This window comes from Onychomys torridus, chromosome 2 (genome assembly GCF_903995425.1).
Source record: "Onychomys torridus chromosome 2, mOncTor1.1, whole genome shotgun sequence".
Lineage (NCBI taxonomy): Eukaryota > Metazoa > Chordata > Mammalia > Rodentia > Cricetidae > Onychomys > Onychomys torridus.
This window is the reverse complement of record NC_050444.1, coordinates 111,551,031-111,570,771: the sequence shown is the minus strand read 5'-3', so window position 1 is coordinate 111,570,771 and position 19,741 is coordinate 111,551,031. Positions and strand designations below refer to the sequence as shown.

The 19,741-nt window shown below is 41.1% G+C and overlaps 1 protein-coding gene across 2 annotated transcripts in view; it reads right to left on the bottom strand.

The window, feature by feature from the left end:
- Tek (TEK receptor tyrosine kinase) overlaps positions 1-3,207 on the bottom strand; it is a 119,843-nt gene extending 116,636 nt beyond the window's left edge. For both annotated transcript variants that reach the window (XM_036179734.1, XM_036179735.1), the window contains exon 1: positions 2,769-3,207. In XM_036179734.1, the coding sequence (XP_036035627.1) occupies positions 2,769-2,820 (52 nt within the window). In that variant the 5' untranslated portion in view covers positions 2,821-3,207. The remainder of the gene's footprint in view (positions 1-2,768) is intronic.
- Between the last annotated feature and the right edge of the window lie 16,534 nt (positions 3,208-19,741).

Genomic DNA, 19,741 nt, shown 5'->3' with positions numbered 1-19,741 from the left:
AAACCTGTATCTTCAAAAATATTTACAATTCATAACAGTAGCAAAATTACAGTTATGAAGTAGCAACAGAAATAACTTTATGGTTGGGGGGTCACACAACATGAAGACTTATATCAAAGGGTCACAGCATCAAGAAGGTTGAGAACCACTGGCCTAGAGGACACAGCTTCGTCTTTTGAGAGGGACTTGAAGGACTCCTGCCCTCCTGGAGAGATGTCTTAGAAGAATTAGACTCTTCCTGGAAGTTCTCTCAGGACAGGGCTAAGAGGGGAGTGCTAACATCAGCAATGGTTGGAGAGGAACAGCAATGAGGAAGGCCAGCTTTTCCCTTGGAAAATAATTTCAAGAGGTGTCCTGATCCCAACCCCAAAGGAGGTGACTCCACCTGGGACCACTTTCCTGACCTAGTTATTGCATTTCCTCCACCACCGCAGACAACATCTCTGCTATCTCTGAATCCAGTTGTGTGCAATGTCGGACAAGACAGGAAAGATAGCTTAAGATGTGTGACCTAAAGACTTCAGACTTCCCACCAGTGTGAATCGCATAGGATATCCATGATGAAAGAGAAGGGGACTGTTTGAAGTGTAGATAGCTCTTTAGAGCAAGCAGCCAGGTTTGATGAGATAGGGAATTAAGGAGTAGGTAATATTACTAAGTTATGAGAACTTATTTGTAAGCTGAATTCGGCAATGGTTCTCAAGAGGGAGCAAGCACCAGAATCTTGAGTTGTTGTGGAGGCTACAGCTTATGTGTTAGCAGGCTGCTCTGCCTCTAGGAACAACTTTGATTCAAACAAATATAGACTTATTTTTCAATTATTTTTGTTTACCAAAAAATGAATATGAGGCCCTCAAGTAGACTATAAATAGATAAGCTCTACCTCCCTTGCCACATTAATGAGACTGGCTTGAATAACGGACTCCTGTGGCTGTGGCTGTCACCCAGCCTGAAGCATTCATGTTCATGGAGGCTTAGACCCAGAACAAAAGTTAGAAATCAATAGAGACCTTCCTCAGAAAGCGTTCTGTGTTCTACTTTCTAACCAGAACATGACCTCCTCCTTCTTGTCATCTTCTCCCCAGAAATCTGATTCAAGGAACTAAGGTCAAGCACCAGTGAGTCAATTATTTTGGCCACAGGACTTTTTTGTTTGATTTTTATGACAATTTTTCTAAAATTATGTTGCAAAATACCATAGCAAAGTCACTTAAGGGGGAATAGTAAATTAAAACAGCTGTAAGTCACTTAAGGGGAAATAGTAAATTAAAACAGCTGTGTGTATGTACGTGTGTGTGTGTGTGTGTGTGTGTGTGTGCATGCATGTGTGTGTATATGAGCACACTATTATTTTATTTAACTTAAAGCTACATCTGAGCAAACATTGGTACCTGGGCTTTGTATCATTATAATCGTTGGTGTAAAATCAGTCCCAAATTATGTGTCACTAATAAATGTGACACTTGGAAAGCAAGACAAAAGTAGGGGATCTTGAGAATTATTTAGAAGTACATAATAATGAAAAAAAATCAACATATTTTACATTAATATAAATAGTAATATAAATATGTAGTAATCTATATTAGTCATAAGCTACTGCAAAAGTAGTTGACACCATCTTTAATACTCTTTCCTGTCAGCAATTTGTATTATTCTTAAAATATTATCATTAAATTACTGATACATTGGCTATTGAAGTCAAATTGAAGAGCTGTATGGTAAATTATACACAATTATGTTACTTTACTGGGTTAATTTTTTAAATACTTAACAAAATATTTAAACATATAGAAAAATACAAAAATAACATCACAAGTATTGGTATCCAATTCTATTTCACCATTAAGTTTGTTAAAATTTCCCAAACTCACTTCCTGGGTCAATTCCATTTTCATTCTAATAACTAGACTATTTTCAAACCAATAGGGAGAAACCTGTGACAATGATACTGGATCTGTGAGCTGCAGTTTGGGTCCTATGTTTCTCCCAGCATGGTTTACAAATGCTAGGCAAGTTACAAGGCACCCCACTGTGCAGAGTCTGTGATACACACACAAAACCCAAGCTCATTCTCACCAGCCCTTCCCTGAGGCCACTACAAGATTTGGTAAAATCCTGAATTCAGTGACCTTGGCAACTGCTTAAGTTTTAGTTAGATTGGGCTATTTGTTATGATTTATTATATGTGAAACATCAAAAACAAAAACAAAACACTAAAGTCAGTGACAAAGCCCTAATTCCCCTGACTCCTACCTAAAAGAAAGAAAAGCCTCAAATTAGAATACTGGAATTAAAAATAATGGAGATATGAGATTTTAACAGAAAAGCGTTTTTGTTTCTACTTAACATTGACAATCTGTACACTGCTAGGTAGGAATTTTGTTTCTACAAAAAAAAAAAAATCATAGAAGACTTTCTTTGATGTAATTACAACCGGATTTTGTTATTATCGATAAGGAAACACACCAGAATGAGAGGCAAGAAAGAATACGCCCAAATAAGCAGATCCCTTCAAATAAAGTGACTTACTCTGTCCTGGGAGAGACCATGGCAACCCAGGAGGCAACATCCACAAGAGATGACTCGAAAACGCCGGGCATGCCACAGGGAAGATCTGAACTTCAACCTTTACATACACAAACTGGAGCGTCACAGAATAGCAATGTGAGCATCACCAGAATGAATGTTTGGTGAGAGAGAAAGCTGAGCAGTCACTGTGCGAAAATATGACATATAAATAAATAAATAAGCATCAAGCCAAAACTTACCAGAAAGGAGCAAGCTGACTCCACAGAGAACTAAGCCGGCTAAAGAGTCCATACTTCCCCAGATCTCCCCATCCAGCGTCCACAGATGAGCATGAGGTCCCTGGGAGCCTTTCAAAAACCCACAAGTTTGCTTCCCGCTCGCATGGTCTACTAGCTCTTGTTTACAAGTTGGAGGCAAGAAGGACTCGCACAGGCGGTGACAGTCTCATTTCTGTCGGAGCGCAGGGAGTTTTAAGTTCCTTTTTCCTGTTTCCTTTGTAGATTAGGATGGGAAAGGCTGTATCTTAAAGGCACTTGGTATCAGCAGGGCTGGGGGCACTGCGAGCCCTATCCATCTCGCCCTTCAACCAAGCACTTATCTTTCCTGCTTCGGCTCCTGCCTTGACTGGATTGTGGGGCAGAGGGATCTTTGTTACAAGTGAGGTCCTGGTCAGCGTTTTCAGGAACAATAGGGGTATCCTCTCATAGGCCAGGAATTGAATAACAAGCCCTCCACCTATGTATGGTATGCGATGAGGACCAGCCCTTCTCAGACTATCAGTTCTCTAGGGTGCACTGGGATCCCTGACAGAAGGGGCTTTGGGAGCAGCATTTGCTCTGTGTTTAACTCACAGGGTTTGAATTGGGCAAAGAAGTTTCCTGTCATGAGAAATCATAACCTGGAAAGCAATCAATTTGAGTGAGCACGGCTGAGGTCAGCTCACAGCGTAGCCACGAGAGACTAGATTCCACAACCATTAGCCTATTTTCTTACACCCATATGGCCTGTTTGTTGGCCCTGAGCCCAAATATACGCATGCTACTGGCTACGGCTTTAATTTTTATTAGCATTTCATCTGAGGATGATCTAATTTATTGGAAAACTTGGCATGGGAAGATTTAGTAACATGAATAATTTCATAGTTATTGGCAAACAGTATTTCAGAAGCAGATTATATACAAAAATATGGAGAGAGTGCTTTTTGAGAGAGGCACTTACTCTACAGCTCTGGCATGCCTGCACCTCACTCTGTGGCCCAAACTAGCCTTGAGCGCACAATGATGCTTCTTCCTTAGCCTCCTGAATGTTGAGACTACAACCATAAACCCCACTCCTGGATTATTCCAGATTCAAAAAGAAAAAAATACCAGGCAGGTATGATAGCTCAGCAGGTAAAACCAAGCCTGAGTTCAATCCAAAGCCCATGTGATGGAAAGATAGTCACCTGAAAATGTGTACCTCATATGTGACCGTAATGCATATGCACATACATAGAAAATATAAACAAAAAAAATTAAGTTAGCTCTACAAAGAGCAAACAAAAGTGATTGTGTCTACAGGAGAGGAGTCTGTGTATCAAGAGAAAAAGAATTGCTGCAGTCATGGACTCTCCAGCAAGCTTGGGCTCCCTAAGCTGACCCAAGTGAGCATTCGTGTCCCTGCAGGATAAAGCAAGCACTCCACTTCACCTGACTTTGCCTGAAGACAGACTTACCCCTCCCTTTCCCATGAGCCACAGGAAGCACACAGTGCTACTGGTCTTGACTGAGTTCTGCTCTAGGTGTTACCATTTCAGGAATGATCTTGAGTACCCACAATGCTTTGAACCTGAGGGGGTACATAGCTCAGCTCTGTCCTCCTGCACACGGTTTGAGAGCAGTTACTGAGAACCAGGACTGCTTCCAACCTAAGGGGTGGATAGCCTAGGTGAGTCCTTGGGCATATCTGAGGGGAGACACTGGCTCCTATTGCTGCTGTGAGTTCCAGCCCTCAGCAGCTCACGGATTGAGGGGGATCCACGGAGTCTGAGAACTAATCACTCGACTTTTCTGAGGGAATAAAACTTAATTCTATGGGTTTGGTGAGGAGGGCAAAATCTAACTCTTTGGAGGTCAGGGAGAAAGGGAGAAAACATGCACACAAACTCAGGGTCTCTCTATCATCTTTTCTCATCTCTATTTCTTTTCTTACCTCTATCCAGATGTATCTCTTCTGAACCTCTCTTGATGTCTTCCTTCTAACTTTCCTTCTGTATCTCTCCTGGTGTTTTCTGAGTGGTTGGAAAGCTCCACTCAGCCCCACTCCCCCCATTCCAGACCCTGCCCCTCAGAAAGCCCGCCAAGGGTCAGCTCCTTCCCTGGGATTTCTTTCTTGCTTTCTTCCCCCAAGAATCACCTGGGGGTGCTTTGCTCATTAAACCTGAACCTTTGATTTGACCTGATCTGATTTATCGCTTCTTCAGAGAAACCATTACTGGGGCATGGAAACCCTATCATTTTCCTTCTCTCCTTGTCTTTATTCTTCCCTTACAGCTTATATACCCCAGCAACCTCTTTCAAGCCATATAAATAACACAATGCGGTTATATTCTATTTTTCAGTTGAATGATTACAATGTATACAAGTAAAAAGCAACATGTTTCCCATTTCCCTTACATGCTTAAGCAATTTATGTATCACAAGTGAAAAAATATTTTCAAGAACCCACATACATTCGTGTCCAAGCAACTTGCTACAGCTTAACAGTATAAGCTGTAGTTGGAAGTTTTCCTGTGTCCCAGCAGTTGGGACAAATCTCTCCCACAGGAGTCCCCCAAGTAAACACAGAGAGGCTTATATTAAATATAACTGCTCAGCCATTAGCTCAGGCTTATTACTGATTAGCTCTTACATTTATATTAACCCATAATTCTTACCTATGTTTAGCCATGTGGCTTGGTACCTTTCCTCAGTTTTGTCTTGTCATCTTGTTTCTTCTGTGTCTGGCTGGTGACTCCTGACTCAGCCCTCTTTTATCCAGAATTCTCTTTTCTGTTTGTCCCACATATACTTCCTGCCTGGCTACTGGCCAATCAGCATTTTATTTATCAACCAATCAGAGCAATACACAATCACAGCGTACAAAAAGACATCCCACAGCAGTAAGCAAGCAAGGTATTTTTCTCAGCCAGTTCTTTAACTGGCAGGCTGCATCTTGCAGTTATAAGCAAAGGACCCATCATTTTATTATTTATCTTAAAAGTTAATTTTATTAAAAATCTTACAGGAATCACAAATCTAAACTTTTACATATGAAAAACAAGCAGTCAGCTCTACTTTAACTCCTCAGGGTGCATACCTACTCATCAACAGTTTTTTGTTTTTGTTTTTTTTATATCAGGAAGCTGAGGGCAGAAATGGGTACAAGGAATTAATCATCACTTTGATCACCAACCCCCCCTAGCAAGAAAGGTATGTCAGGCAGCAATAGGCAGGCTGCCATTGTTCCTGTTCCCTGACCTCAATGAATTCCTTATTAAACTATTAAAGTTGTGCCTTTCTAAACTTTAGATTGTTTCCCAAGGTTTTTCACCTCAAAGCTATTATCAGAAACATCTTAATCTAACCTTGGGTCATTATTTAAAGCTTTATTTTACTATGGTGCACACTGAAACCCGTGAACACATCTTCCAAAATTAAGATTAAAAGAACTTGAGCTAGCTTAGCTTCTGGTGTAATAAAATATTATTTTAAGGTATGTTACTTTTTTTATGTTACATTTGTTTAACTCTGTGAAGCTGTGTTATTGTGCCTTTCTAAAACACCCGATGGCCTAATAAAAAAACTGAAGCAGCCAATAGCAAGGCAGGAGAGAAAAGGGCAGTCAGACAAAAAGAAGATATAAAAGGGAAAATCTGGGAGAAAGAGGGAGGAGGAGCCAGAGAAAGAGGACGACATCAGCGATCAGGCACCCAGCTACACAACCAGCAAGTCACAGAATAAGAATATTTACAGAAATAAGAGAACAGGAAAAACCCAGAGGCAAAAGGTAGACAGGATAAGTTAAGGAAAGCTGGCTAGAAAGTAAGTCAAGCTAAGGCCAGGCACTTATAATTAATAATAAGCCTCCATATGTGATTTATTTGGGAGCTGAATGGCAGTCCCTCAAAGAGTAAAAACCACTAACAAAATTTTGGGACACAATTTTTCTCTTAATAATTAACCTAAGCCACAGTCTATATGACTCCTCAAGAGAAACTCTTAAGACCTAGCCATGTGACACTTCCTTGTTCTTATTTTCTATCCTCTGCAGCCCCAGCTTTATCAGGGGTGAGAACAACACCATATCCTGCTTTTACCTATATTAATTTCCCCACTAAACTAATCTCTGTCACAATTCCTTACTATAATTATTAAAACCCCTCAATCATCAAAATCCTATTTAAGCAAATACTATTATTATATAAAATCATTGCTTCAGTTAAATAGTACAGCTTAGGATGAAATCATCTTCATAATAATCCCCAGATTAAAAATGCCCAGTAGAATGGGTTATTTCTAGGAGATAATCATACTACATTAAAGGCAATGGGGATCTGCACCACTACCATTACCACCACCACCATCACCACCACCACCACCACCACCACCACCATTCACACTATGCCAGATACCAGAGAGGAATGGCAGTGGCCAACATGTAAAGACACAGCAGTAGCAAGAGACATTCTGGAGCCGAAGCCCTTAGGACCTTAACCATCTGAGATTCACCCATCAGTGCCTTGCATTCTGGTGGGCCAATCTCCTGAAGTCAATTGCCTCCTGCAAGTTCTCTAGCATGGCCACAGCAGACTCAGAAGTAAGACTATTGGACTATTATCACCTTTAGCAACGTTAAATGGCAAAACTATCTCCTTCGTGGGTCTGGCTTTTGTGTTTTTAAGACAGAGTTTCATTATGCAGCCCTGACAGACCTGGAACTTGTATGGTATAGCTAACCTGCAACCACCCACCATCTTGGTGGTTTTCCAAATGCTGAGGCTAGAGGTGTGTGCTGCCACACCACTCTCCACAGGTGTTCTAAGATTCAACATTTGTGAAAACAGTGATGGTGCAAACAAGTGACACAAGCACTGTGGAGGTGGATTATGAGTTCAAGGTCATCTTTGACAACCTAGTGAACTCATCCTAAACAACATGATGCCCTGTCTCAAAAGTTGAAGTAACTTATTAATATGCAAAATTATCTGGCACTATGCCTAGCATCTTGATTTTCATTAGATCTTAGTAAGTTTCTTTTCATCTCTCCAATCATTTCCTATTTAAGTTCAAAGACCTCTGACAAAAAGACATTCTCTAGAATTCCTATGAGAGAGCTCTAAGTTTGGTATTATAAAATAGCCTCAGAATCCGACTTTATGAGTTCTAATCCCAGGTCTGCTATAACCATTTCCGAGTCATCCTGTTTCTTCAGTTATAAAGATTTGAAAAATTTTAATTCCTCATCTGGATCCATCATCTCCTAAGTATAAAATTATTAAATACATGGTCCCACTCCCGACATTCCCAGGCTGGGACCAGGCTCTTTCATCTGGGTAATTCTTAGTGCCAGGGTCACAGTGAAAGCCTGTGGTCTAGATGTTTTATTTAACCATTTGATTTCAGGTAGACCTGGGTGGGGGTGAAACAGAGTCTCACACAGTAGCCTAAACTGGGCTGGGACTTATGGCAATCCTCCTGCCTCTGTCTCCCAAGTGCCAGGATTAAAGGCATGAGCTACCACACCTGGCTAATGTGCTCTGGTTAAGAACATGGCAGCTGAAGCTTTATGAAGTCCACTGGCCTCAAGTTATATGGGGCAGTAATGGAAGGCCTTTGAAACAAAGTCCAAGCACCTATCTTCTCAGACACAAGCTTCTTTTGTGCTCGGTGACCACTCAGGTCATCTCCAATGCTCACAGCCTCCCCTGGTAGCTATTTTCTTTTTTGGTTAATTTTTGTTTGAAAAAAAAAAAAAAAAAGGCCTTGTTATGCAGACTAGGCTGGACTGGGATTCATGATCCTCTGCCTCAACCTAAGTGCTGACATTATGGGCATGTACCACCATACCTGGCCCTTTTGACTTTCTCAGGAGTTGAAAATACCTTGCTGTATTTACTGGGGTAGCTTTCTTTGTTACTCTTGAAAAGCAGCACAGTCTCCTTTGCCCTGCTATCCAGTAAGATACATTGTTACCCCCAAAATATTAATCAAATTCTTCCTTCCTCCATTTCCCAGAAATATTGGCTCCACCTCAATCTTCCTACTGCAGTCCAGGTAAGATGCCAAAATTTAATTCTCCATTATCCAAAAGAATGATGTGGTTTATCTTAATCTTCCAGACTATAATAATAATAATAATAATAATAATAATAATAATAATAATAATACCATTTGTTTCTTTCCATTATCATCCAAAATAGTGATTCAGTTTCCTAAGTGCTCCTGAGTTTCCAGATTGCAGCTGGTCAAAAGCCTGGGCAATGCCGGGCGGCGGGTCGGCGCATGCCTTTAATCCCAGCACCCGGGAGATGGATTTCTATGAGTTCGAGGTCATCCTGGACTACAGAGTGAGTTCCAGGAAAGGCATAAAGCTACACAGAGAAACTCTGTCTCAAAAAATAAAAATAAAAGCCTGGGCAAATTTTCTCTGGGAAATCAGAATCTCTAAGATGTGTTATAATGTACAGGTATAAAATGAAGTTAATCATGGGCAGACTTTCTAACATCCTCTACTTGGTTAGCTGCTCCTTGGATCTCAGAACATAAAGAACCAATCAAAAAACAAGAATGGGAGCTTCCCAATACACTCTGGACCAGTAAGTCTGGAGAGCTGATATGGGCAGTAGGTTGGGAAGTTTTTTCAATGGGTTGGCTTGCTGAGATTGCCCATGAGAGAGAGAGGCCACTTCCATCACTGGACAAGCTTTTCTCCCCAATTCATACTGAGAAGTGCTTGGACATGCTCAGAAACCATCTTTAGAAAGTGAATGTAGTATCATTAGTATATCTGCATTCTCTGAGGAGCCTTGTTGAGGAAATGGGACTCGGCTGTACCCTCAGCTACTCCATGTACTGGAACAGTTTTCCTCACCTTGCCATTTATCTTCCAGCTCTCAGCCTCTAAACCAGTGGTTCTCAACTTCCCTAAGGCTGCAACCCCTTCATACAGTTCCTCGTGGAGGGGTGACCCTTAGCCATAAAATCATCTCCATTGTTACCTCACAACTGTAATGTTGTTACTGTTATGAGCTGTAATGGAAATACTTTTGGAGATAAAGGTTTGTCAAAGGGGTCACAACCCACAGGTTGAGAACCGCTGCTTTAAACTTTAGTGTCTGATGGGTCTTTGAACATCGGGTATCCACAATAGTTTGCTCTATTTCTCTTCATTTTTTCATGGTACTAATTACACAGTTGTGTCTATCTGTGCCTTCCTCTGCCCCCTAATTGACTGCATCCTGCATGAAACTGGAAACATACCTAACTTCTTTGCCACTAAAGTTCCAAGACTGAGCACAGTGCAGGGCATATAGTGGTCTTTTGTAAATTAGGTTTTATTATTGCATATTCAGACGGAATTAGTTTTGTTAATTCCCCTTCTCCCCACCTTTTTCCTATTCCCATGGCCCCACCTTGGACCACTCTATCTCCCTTCATAGTAGGTCTTATATAAATATTTAGTGAACTGATAAAAATTAAGATACTACCATTGTTCCTCATATGCTCACGTCAAGTAAAAGGCTTTGAAGTCAGGCAAACCCAGACTTTATTTGTCATATCTGTAATATACTCCATGTGTAATGTGACCAGTTGCATTCAGGTGTCTAAATCTTCAGACTCCACATCTTTGAAATGGGAAAAGACAGTAATTTGTATTAAATACATATTGAATGAAAGCACTTTATGGCTTCCTGCTATACCTACAACCACTACCACCACGGGATTGTTTTATGATATTTACCAAGCAAAAATCAAAAATGTGCTCTAAAATTTATGTTGTAGGAGCATTGTTGATAATAATCAAAACCAGGAAGCAGTCTGAGTATCAACAGAATATATACCTATCCTAGTACAGGATACAGTGCCTGCCCTACTGTTAGAATACAAGGTGGAGTTGATGGATAGGGAGTGGTGAATGTGTTAGGGTATGTTGATTGGAGAAAGAACTGGTGGAACAGGGTGAAGTGTTTATACATTCACCTGTACATGACAAACACACCAAAACCTTAAAGTGATTATTTCTGTGTTATAACAAAACAAAACTGGCCATTGTTACTCTACTCTCCATGCTCTTCATCATCCCAGTACCTCCTAAAAAATAGTTCTCAGCCCTCGGGTCATGATTCCTTTGGAGGTTGGACAACCCTTTCACAGAAGTCGCATATCAGATATTTCCATTATGATTCACAACAGTAGCAAAATTATAGTTATAAAGTAGCAACAAAATAATTTTAAGGTTGGGGGTCACCACAATATGAGGAACTGTATTCAAGGTCACGGCATGAGGAAGGTTGAGACCCACTGCTCTAAAGTAATGAACAAATACACAAAAGAAGCTGAAGGGAAGTCCTTGCAACCATTAAGCCTTGGTAGTAGATGTATTTAAAACACTTGGTGGCAAAATGGACTGCATCCAAGTGACTCTCGCCTGCAGGGTGGTCAGATTAGGTGTCTGTGACTTGTAGCATAGCCTGGCCATTCTGCTTTCTTCTGGTCAGTGGCACTGGGCCTTGGCGTCATCACATCTGGCTTCTTACAAACTTCCACGAAGCTTTTTGTGAACCTGCTTTTCTTAACAGTTAATAGTAGCAAAGGAAGGGCCGTCAATAATCAAGTCCTGGCCTTCAGCCAGGACAGCACAGCTGAAGTGGCAACACCCACTCTGAGGGATGGAAAATACCTGACCCTCTCCAGACTGCTTGCCTGAAACCCTGTCAGTGACTGTACCCTTTTCCTTTCCTTTCTCTTTCTATTTCACTAATTCCTTTCTTTCTCATAAACATCTAACTGGCAAGTGGACACTAAGTCCTCGTAAGATGATACACAAAAGTAGATGATGCATTCTCTGCTTTTGAAGCTCATAATTACACAAGCCAGTGACAATGCATCATAACAGGAAAGGGTAAAGAACAAAACCAAGCATTGTGTGATTAAATGCCAGTGGGTGGTACAGGCAACAAGAGGTTCCGCAGTTCTTTCTTTGGTACCCTTTGGGCCATAAATCACCCATTAGCATGTTTTTTTTTTTTTTTTTACTCCTGGTGTTTGCTAGGTGGCATCTTCTCAGACACACTTAAGTCCCTTAGGCAAAAGCTTTGTGCTTTCTTTCAGATGAACCTGTGTTGTTAAAGCAAAGAGGGACCAAAAATAGCCTCAACTCTTAGGAGACAGAAACCTACATCAAGCAGGCCTGTGGTCCCAACTACTCTGGAGGATCACAACTTCAAGGCAAACCTGGACTGCAGAGTGAGTTCAAAGCCAGCCTTGGAAGCTTAGTGAAAGACTATTTGAAAATATAAACTTTGGAGGAGGAGGAGAAAACTGATGAGGAGGTGACAGTGTTTGCAGTGGTGGCAGTGGCAGGGGATGTAGCTCAGGGGCAGAACTCTTGTTCATAGTGGCCTTTGGATCAACTCCCAGGAGTGAAAAGTAGAAAAGGAAGGAAGGGAGGGAGGGAGGGAGGGAGGGAGGGAGGGAGGGAGGAAAACTTGAAGCAGAGGATGTAGTTTGGTGGTAGAGCTCTTGCCTAACATGTACTATCCATGGGAGAAGGGGGATAAATCTTTAGTATAAGAAGAAAAAAAGGTAATAAAAAATACTCAGGATGGGGCAAGTCCCAGTATTTTCTTTAAAAAAAAAAAAAAGAAAAAAAAAAGCTTTAAAATAAATATAAAGAAAAAGAAAAGGTGAACTCCTACTCATCTTTGAATTCAGATGTCCCTTTATACATGAGACATTCCTATAGTAGTAACTGATCATATAACAAACCACTCCAATACTGAATTACATCTTCACAGTTATCCACCTTGTAGCAAGCTGACATTTGCTTCTTTGGAGTATATGTCTTTACTCATGGATCTCATTTTTCTGTTGTGAACCCCAGTTTTCCTGGATCATTCTAGTCCCAGCAGGCCACCTGTGCTTACAGTAAAATGCCAGTTGTTCAGGTAACCCAGCTTCAGACATGAAGGTCAAGATGGATGAAGCCACAAACCTCTCATCTGCTAAGAAGTCAGCCTGTCTTTTTGGGTGGCAGGATCAGAAATCTAAGAACGAATGGAAATAAGGACATTTTCTTGATGCAGAGGCTAAGCATCGGCACACTATTGCTTCTGAAACATTCTTTTATCTAACTATACAGCTAAACCTTGATCCAAAATGGAAAAATAGGCCTACCCCACCACCCACCACCAGCCCTCACTGCTGAAGACCCAATTCAGGCCCTTGAGAAATGGAGGCAAGCACTTTGCTACTGAGTTGTCTCCAAGACCCTCAACTGTTTGATATGAAGACTTATAAAATCACAATGAAAGCCAATCAGGTAAAAGTAAGAACACTGATTATTTCTTAAAGACATGTTTGTTCAAATTTAGTTTATATATTGTAAAGTCACTGCTCTTGAAAATTATAGTAAAAAAGCACATGCAATACAATTGACCATCATAACTACTAAGTGTCCAAGTAAATGACGTTAGTCATACTTAAATTATTGTGCCACAGAGTTTAGAATTTTTTCAACATGCTTGTCTGTGATTGGCTTGTTCCCCTTGCCATGATGGTCAGTAACCCCATGCATTTTGCTACACATGGCAAGATGAATACTATTTGTGGGTGAATACTCCATCATATATATGTATCTATATATTACAAATTCTTCACTCACTTATCCTTTTAATGGACACCTGGGATGACTTACTATATTAGTCACTGTGAACACTGCTGTAGTAAACATGAGTATTAAGCAATCTCTTTTCTATTCTGACTTCATTTATATGTGCTGGCTAGTTTTGACAGGCTGGAGTCACTTGGGAAGAGAGAACATTAATTAAGAAAATGCTCCTAAAGGATTGGCCTGTGGGAAAGCCCATGGGGGTATTTTTTTTGTTGGGGGGAATTAGTGATTTATATGGGAGGGCCCAGCCTATTGTGGATGGTGCCAACCCTGGTCAGAGGATCCTGAGTTGTATAAGAAAGCAGGCTAGGCAAGCCATGAGGGGCAAGCCAATAAGCAGCATTCCTCCATGTTCTGGGCATCAGTTCCTGCCTCCAGGTTCCTGCCTTGAGTTTCTGTTCTGACTTTCCTGAGGGAGGGGCTACAAGCTGTAAGATGAAATAAACCCTTTCCTCCCCCAGTTGTTTTTGGTGGTGGTGTTTATCACAATGATAAAGAGCAAACTAAGGCAGGTATGTAGTCAAGATGAGCTACCTGGATCATTTGGAGTTCTAGTTGTAGATTTTTGAGGAACCTCCAAATTAGTTCTCCTAGTGACTCTACTAAACCATCTTCCCACAACTTAATCTGTTGTTTTCCTGTCTATTTAGAGAGAACATGTTAGCAATTGGTAGGATTTCTTTAACATAATCACACAACATTATACATCAATATGGCAGCCTAAATAAGACCTGAACAAGAATGACACCAATTGACATCCTAACATGGAAGGGGACTTTCATGAGGACCCTACCCACAGACAAAGAGCCCTTGGTAACTAAGGGATGCTGAAAATGAAAGAAATTGTCTTTCCCTGGGAAAAGCCCCCCAATTAGTTGTCCAATACCAAGTCATCAGTCCTGAAATCATATACTTATAAGTAACATTATACAGACTGAGCAGGTTGTGTGTGTGTGTGTGTGTGTGTGTGTGTGTGTGTGTGTGTAAAATGAAAGGGAGAATGGGGAAATAATGTCACTATGTTTTAATTTTTTAATTATTAGTAGAGAAAGGGAGAATTCATTTAGTTTTACCCCCAAAATTTGAAGTGTTGGATTTTATTTTGCATTTAATTCAAATTTCCCTTTATCCCATAAATTTAGAAAATAGTTTTGTTTCCAAAATGTTAGGGGTTTTCCAGGCCTCTTTCTGTAAATGATTTCTAGTTCGGTGATGATATGATTATAGAACATGAATTATATGCATTAGCTATTTTAAATTTGTGAAGGTTTGTTCATGGCCCAGAATGTGGTCACTCTTGGTAAATGCTCCCCTGTATTTTAGACCCCAAGTGCTCTGTTGTTGCTGGAATGCTCTGGAATCTTCAGTTTGGCTTGACTGCTTCACAGCATTATCTTCTAGACCTTACTAACTTCATCTCCAGGTTTCATGTTTCCAGTTTCCAAGAGGAAAAAATTAAAGGTCCCTCCTCTAACTACAGACTGACTGTTATCTTTTTAATTCTAACAATTTTTCATGTATTCAAGTCATTTAAAATCTGCATTTGTCACTGATTTTGTTAAGGTTATCCATTTATCCCTATCAAATATTGTTGTCTTCAGCATTCCATATTTGGAAGCATTTAATATTAATTATGAAGGGTCTATTTTGTTATTGTTGTTTAACATTGCAGACTTCTTATTCTTTGTGGTTACATCTTCATTCAGACCTCCACTTTACAAAGAGGTACACAGAGAGAATCTGGAGTGTGAGACCAAAGTCTTTGCACACCAGGGGGATCATGGTAGTAGAGAGAGGATAGGCTAGCATTTCTGACTAGTGGGTCAGTAATATAAGCCAAAATACCAAAGTATAAAATAATATATCACATAAGAATGAAATATGGAGGAGAGTTCCCCTTGCTCCACATCCTCTCCAGCACAAGCTGTCTTCTGGGTTTTTGATCTTAGCCATTCTGACAGGTGTAAGGTAGTATCTCAGAGTCATTTTGATTTGCATTTCCCAGATAATTAGGGATGTTGAGCAATTCCTTAAATGTCTTTCAGACATTTGAACTTCCTCTGTTGAGAATTCTCTATTTAGTTCTATAGCCCATTTCTTAATTGGACTGTTGGGCATATTGATGTCTAATTTCTTGAGTTCTTTATATATTCTGGATATCAGCCCTCTGTCAGATGTGGGGTTGGTGAAGACCTTTTCCCATTCTGTAGGCTGTCGCTTTGTCTTGTTGACTGTGTCCTTTGCTCTACAAAAGCTTCTCAATTTCAACAGGTCCCATTGATTGATTGTTTCTCTCAGTGTCTGTGTTACTGGTGTTATATTTAGAAAGTGATCTCAAGCCAGGCGGTGGTGGCACACGCCTGTAATCCCAGCACTCGGGAGGCAGAAGCAGGCAGATCTCTGTGAGTTTGAGGCCAGCCTGGTCTACAGAGCTAGTCCAGGACAGGCTCCAAAGCTACAGAGAAACCCTGTCTCGGGGAAAAAAAAAAAAAAAAAAAAAGTGATCTCCAGTGTCCGGTGCCAATTCGTTCAAGACTACTTCCTACTTTCTCTTCTATCAGGTTTAGAGTAATTGGATTTATGTTGAGGTCTTTGATCCACTTGGACTTAAGTTTTGTGCATGGTGACAGATATGGATCTATTTGCAGCCTTCTACATGTTGACATCCAGTTATGCCAGCACCATTTGTTGAAGATGCTTTCTTTTTTCCGTTGTACGTTTTTGGCTTCTTTGTCAAAAATTATATGTTCATAAGTGTGCGGGTTAATGTCAGGGTCTTCAATTCAATTCCATTGGTCCACATGTCGGTTTTTATGCCAGTACCAAGCTGTTTTTATTATGGTAGCTCTATAGTAGAGCTTGAGGTCAGGGATTGTGATGCCTCCAGAGGTTGTTTCATTGTACAGGATTCTTTTGGCTATCCTGGGTTTTTTGTTTTTCCATATAAAGTTGAGTATTATTCTTTTCAGGTCTGTGAAGAATTGTGTTGGTAATTTGATGGGGAGATCCCAGCTGGATCAAGAACAGAAAGGGAGAACAAGGAATAACAGACCATGATAAATGATGACCACATGAGAACAGGAATAGGCAGAGTTCTAGAGAGGTCCCCAGAAATCCACAATGATACATCCTCTGTAGACTGCTGGCAATGGTTGAGAGAAAGCCTGATTTGACTAGGTGATCAGATGACTAAACACCCTAACAGTCGTCTTGGAACTCTCATCCAATAACTGATGGAAGAGGATGCAGAGATCCTCAGCCAGGACCCAGGTGGAGCTCCAGGTGTCCAACTGTCAAGAAAGAGGGTCTGCAAGAGCATGAATTATTGAATCCAAGATTGCAAAAAGCACAGGGACAAATAGCCAAATGAATGGAAGCACATGAATTATGAACCAAAGGCTGTGGAGCCCCCAGCTGGATCAGGCCCTCTGGATAAGTGAGACAATTGAATAGCTTGAACTGTTTGGGAGGCACCCAGGCATTGGGACCCAGACCTGTCCTTAGTGCATGAGCTGGCTATTTGGAACCTTGGGCTTACACAGGGACACTTTGCTCAGCCTAGAAGGAGGGGACTGGACCTGCCTGTACTGAATCCACCAGGTTTAAGTGAATCCCCATGGGAGTCTTGGCCCTGGAGGAGATGGGAATGGAAGGGAGGGGCTAGGGGGGAAGGTGGGGGCGGGGACAGGAGCGGGGAGGACAGGGGAACCCATGGCTGATGTGTAAAATTAAAGCACAAATATAATAAATTAAAAAAAGGAAAAAAAATGAAATATGGTGGAAAAGGTGTCTCTAGAGATAATTTTCATTAAAAACAAACAACAAAAGCAACAAACAACAAGAACAAAACTTAGGTCCACTTGTATCCCCACTAAAGTTTTTAAGAGTGGGAAATAAATGGTTTTGAGTCAGGAAGTGTCATGATCAGAGTTTCATCTTCAGATCACTTTGAGAGCAATGACATGCTAAATTTTTAAAACCTAAAGCCAAGAAAACTCATAGATGGATCAATATCAAAGTGTTGCATCTAAGGACATGAACTAAGAGTCTAAATCAACATTGATGTTAGACAGAACTTGGGCTGGAGAGATGGTCCAGTGGTCTAGAGCACTTGTTCTCGCAGAGGATTGATCTCTAGTACCCACATGATGGCTCAGAACCATAACTTCAGTTCCAGAGGGCTGACACCTTCTTCTGGCCTAAGTGAGATTAGACATGCATGTGGTTGCAAAAACACATTTGCAGGCAAAATATACATATAAAATAAGCAAATATTTAAAAAATTGAAGTTGGAAAGAGTTGGAAATGCTAAGATGATAAATACAGATTTTAATGACTGCTAGGTGGTGGGATAAAGCGGGGAGACTAGAGCTACTCTGAGTTTGCTATCATGTAAATCATTGTAAAGCACTAATGCAATGCCTAAGAATGTTAGCTATCAGCCTCCTCCTCATTGTACACAACTCACACATTTTCCTGTAGCTCCCATAGGTGAAGTTGAGTCAGGGTCCGCTGTGGCACCTGGCCTCTTATGGCGGAATACTTACCTCCCAATCCTTCCTTCACTATTAAACTATAGGCTTTCAGTAGTAACAATTCTGCTACATTTTACTCTGTCTTCTCCAGCTACTTCCATAAATATTTATAGCACTGCAGCATGGAAATATAGAGACTTGAAGATGTTTTGCACTGGAGTTTATTCTGATACTTGGAAAAGTGAATGAAGGCATCTCAGCTAGTCACTGAATATGTAGGAGCTTGTTCAGTTCAACTTTGCTAGCCTGATAGCTTACATGTCCAGGAAAGCTCTCTGAAGTTAGTCCATCTTTGCCACAGGATTTATAATATCCGTGTGTGTGTGTGTGTGTGTGTGTCCATAAATGATACTGGTTGGGCCGGGTGGTGGTGGCACACGCCTTTAATCCCAGCACTTGGGAAGCAGAGCCAGGTGGATCTCTGTGAGTTCGAGGCCAGCCTGGTCTACCGAGCAAGATCCAGTAAAGGCACAAGGCCTACACAGAGAAACCCTGTCTCAAAAAACAAAAACAACAACAACAAAATTGTATTGGTTGGAAATACAGGGAAAAACAGTCTCATTTCTGTAAGAACAGCTCAACAGCATTCATCTGATGACTAAGTAACCCCAAACTACTAAAGATTCAGCTCCAAATCTCTGCCTTTTGATTTCTGAGGGATACAAGTGTAGGGACTCAGTGTAAGACCAGATGGAAGTCCAGGCCTTTCATGACTCAAGGCCTCCTCACCAGATCTGAACTGTTGGCCTAGCCTGCTGAACCCTACAGAGGCCATCCTGCCAAGCTCGCCAGTTTATCTGGGGGCCGCCACCCTCTGCCCTCTGCACTGTAGGTACAATAGCCTCTTCTCTTTTCCTGGCACATTCTGGCTAATTTCCCACAAGACATCCCGCCCTCCTGGAGTTATGGTAACTTCTCCCTTTGTCTTAACAGCTCTCTGTGTTTATCACTTCAGTGACAGGGACAAAATGTGGAGAAGAAGAAAAAACTTGAACCTGGAACACTTAGGCTGTGTGGCGTCTCCTCAAGCACATAGTGCTCCCAAGATGGCCATCAGCTCTTCCCCTTGAATGCTGAGACAAAGGACAGTTGGAATGCAGAATCTAAGATACTCAGATTAAAAACTAGCTTTTCTTAAAGGGGGTTTTCTCCTCTTGTATTTGGCAAAATCCTTCTTTATAGACCGCGTGCTGTCATTTTCTGCTGTTGAAGTCCTATTTGCATTGCCATCTGTAATCTACATTCTAGCTGCATGCCAATAGGGTTAGGTAATAACGATTCTGTAGCCTTTAACCTGGGTCAAAGAACAGAAGGCCAAAGCTGGGGATGTGGTGCACACCTGTAACCCCAGCACCTAGATGCCAAGGCAGAAGGATCAGAGTTCCTAGCCAGCCTGGGCTCCAGAGTGAGACCATCTCAACAAAACAAAAGAACAAAAACAACCCAGACAATTCACATATAGGAAAAAAATGTATTGAATCCTTTATATATGTTTAATTCAATATGTTGGTGGCAGACCCAAAAACAATATGTAAGCATACTGCCCTGGCAGATTTAACCAAACTGGCCAGACCACAAACTAAACAAACCAAAGTTTCCCAGGAAGTGCAGTGTAGAGCTCTCGGAACAGAGAAAGGCCTAGGATCAGAAAAGGTAGACATAAATACCTGTTCCCACCAGGCCCTAGCATGTTCCATGAGATACTAGGGCCTCGGCCTCCTTGTGTAATGTTATTCTGGTAGAACGTAACTTATGGGTCTGTTAGA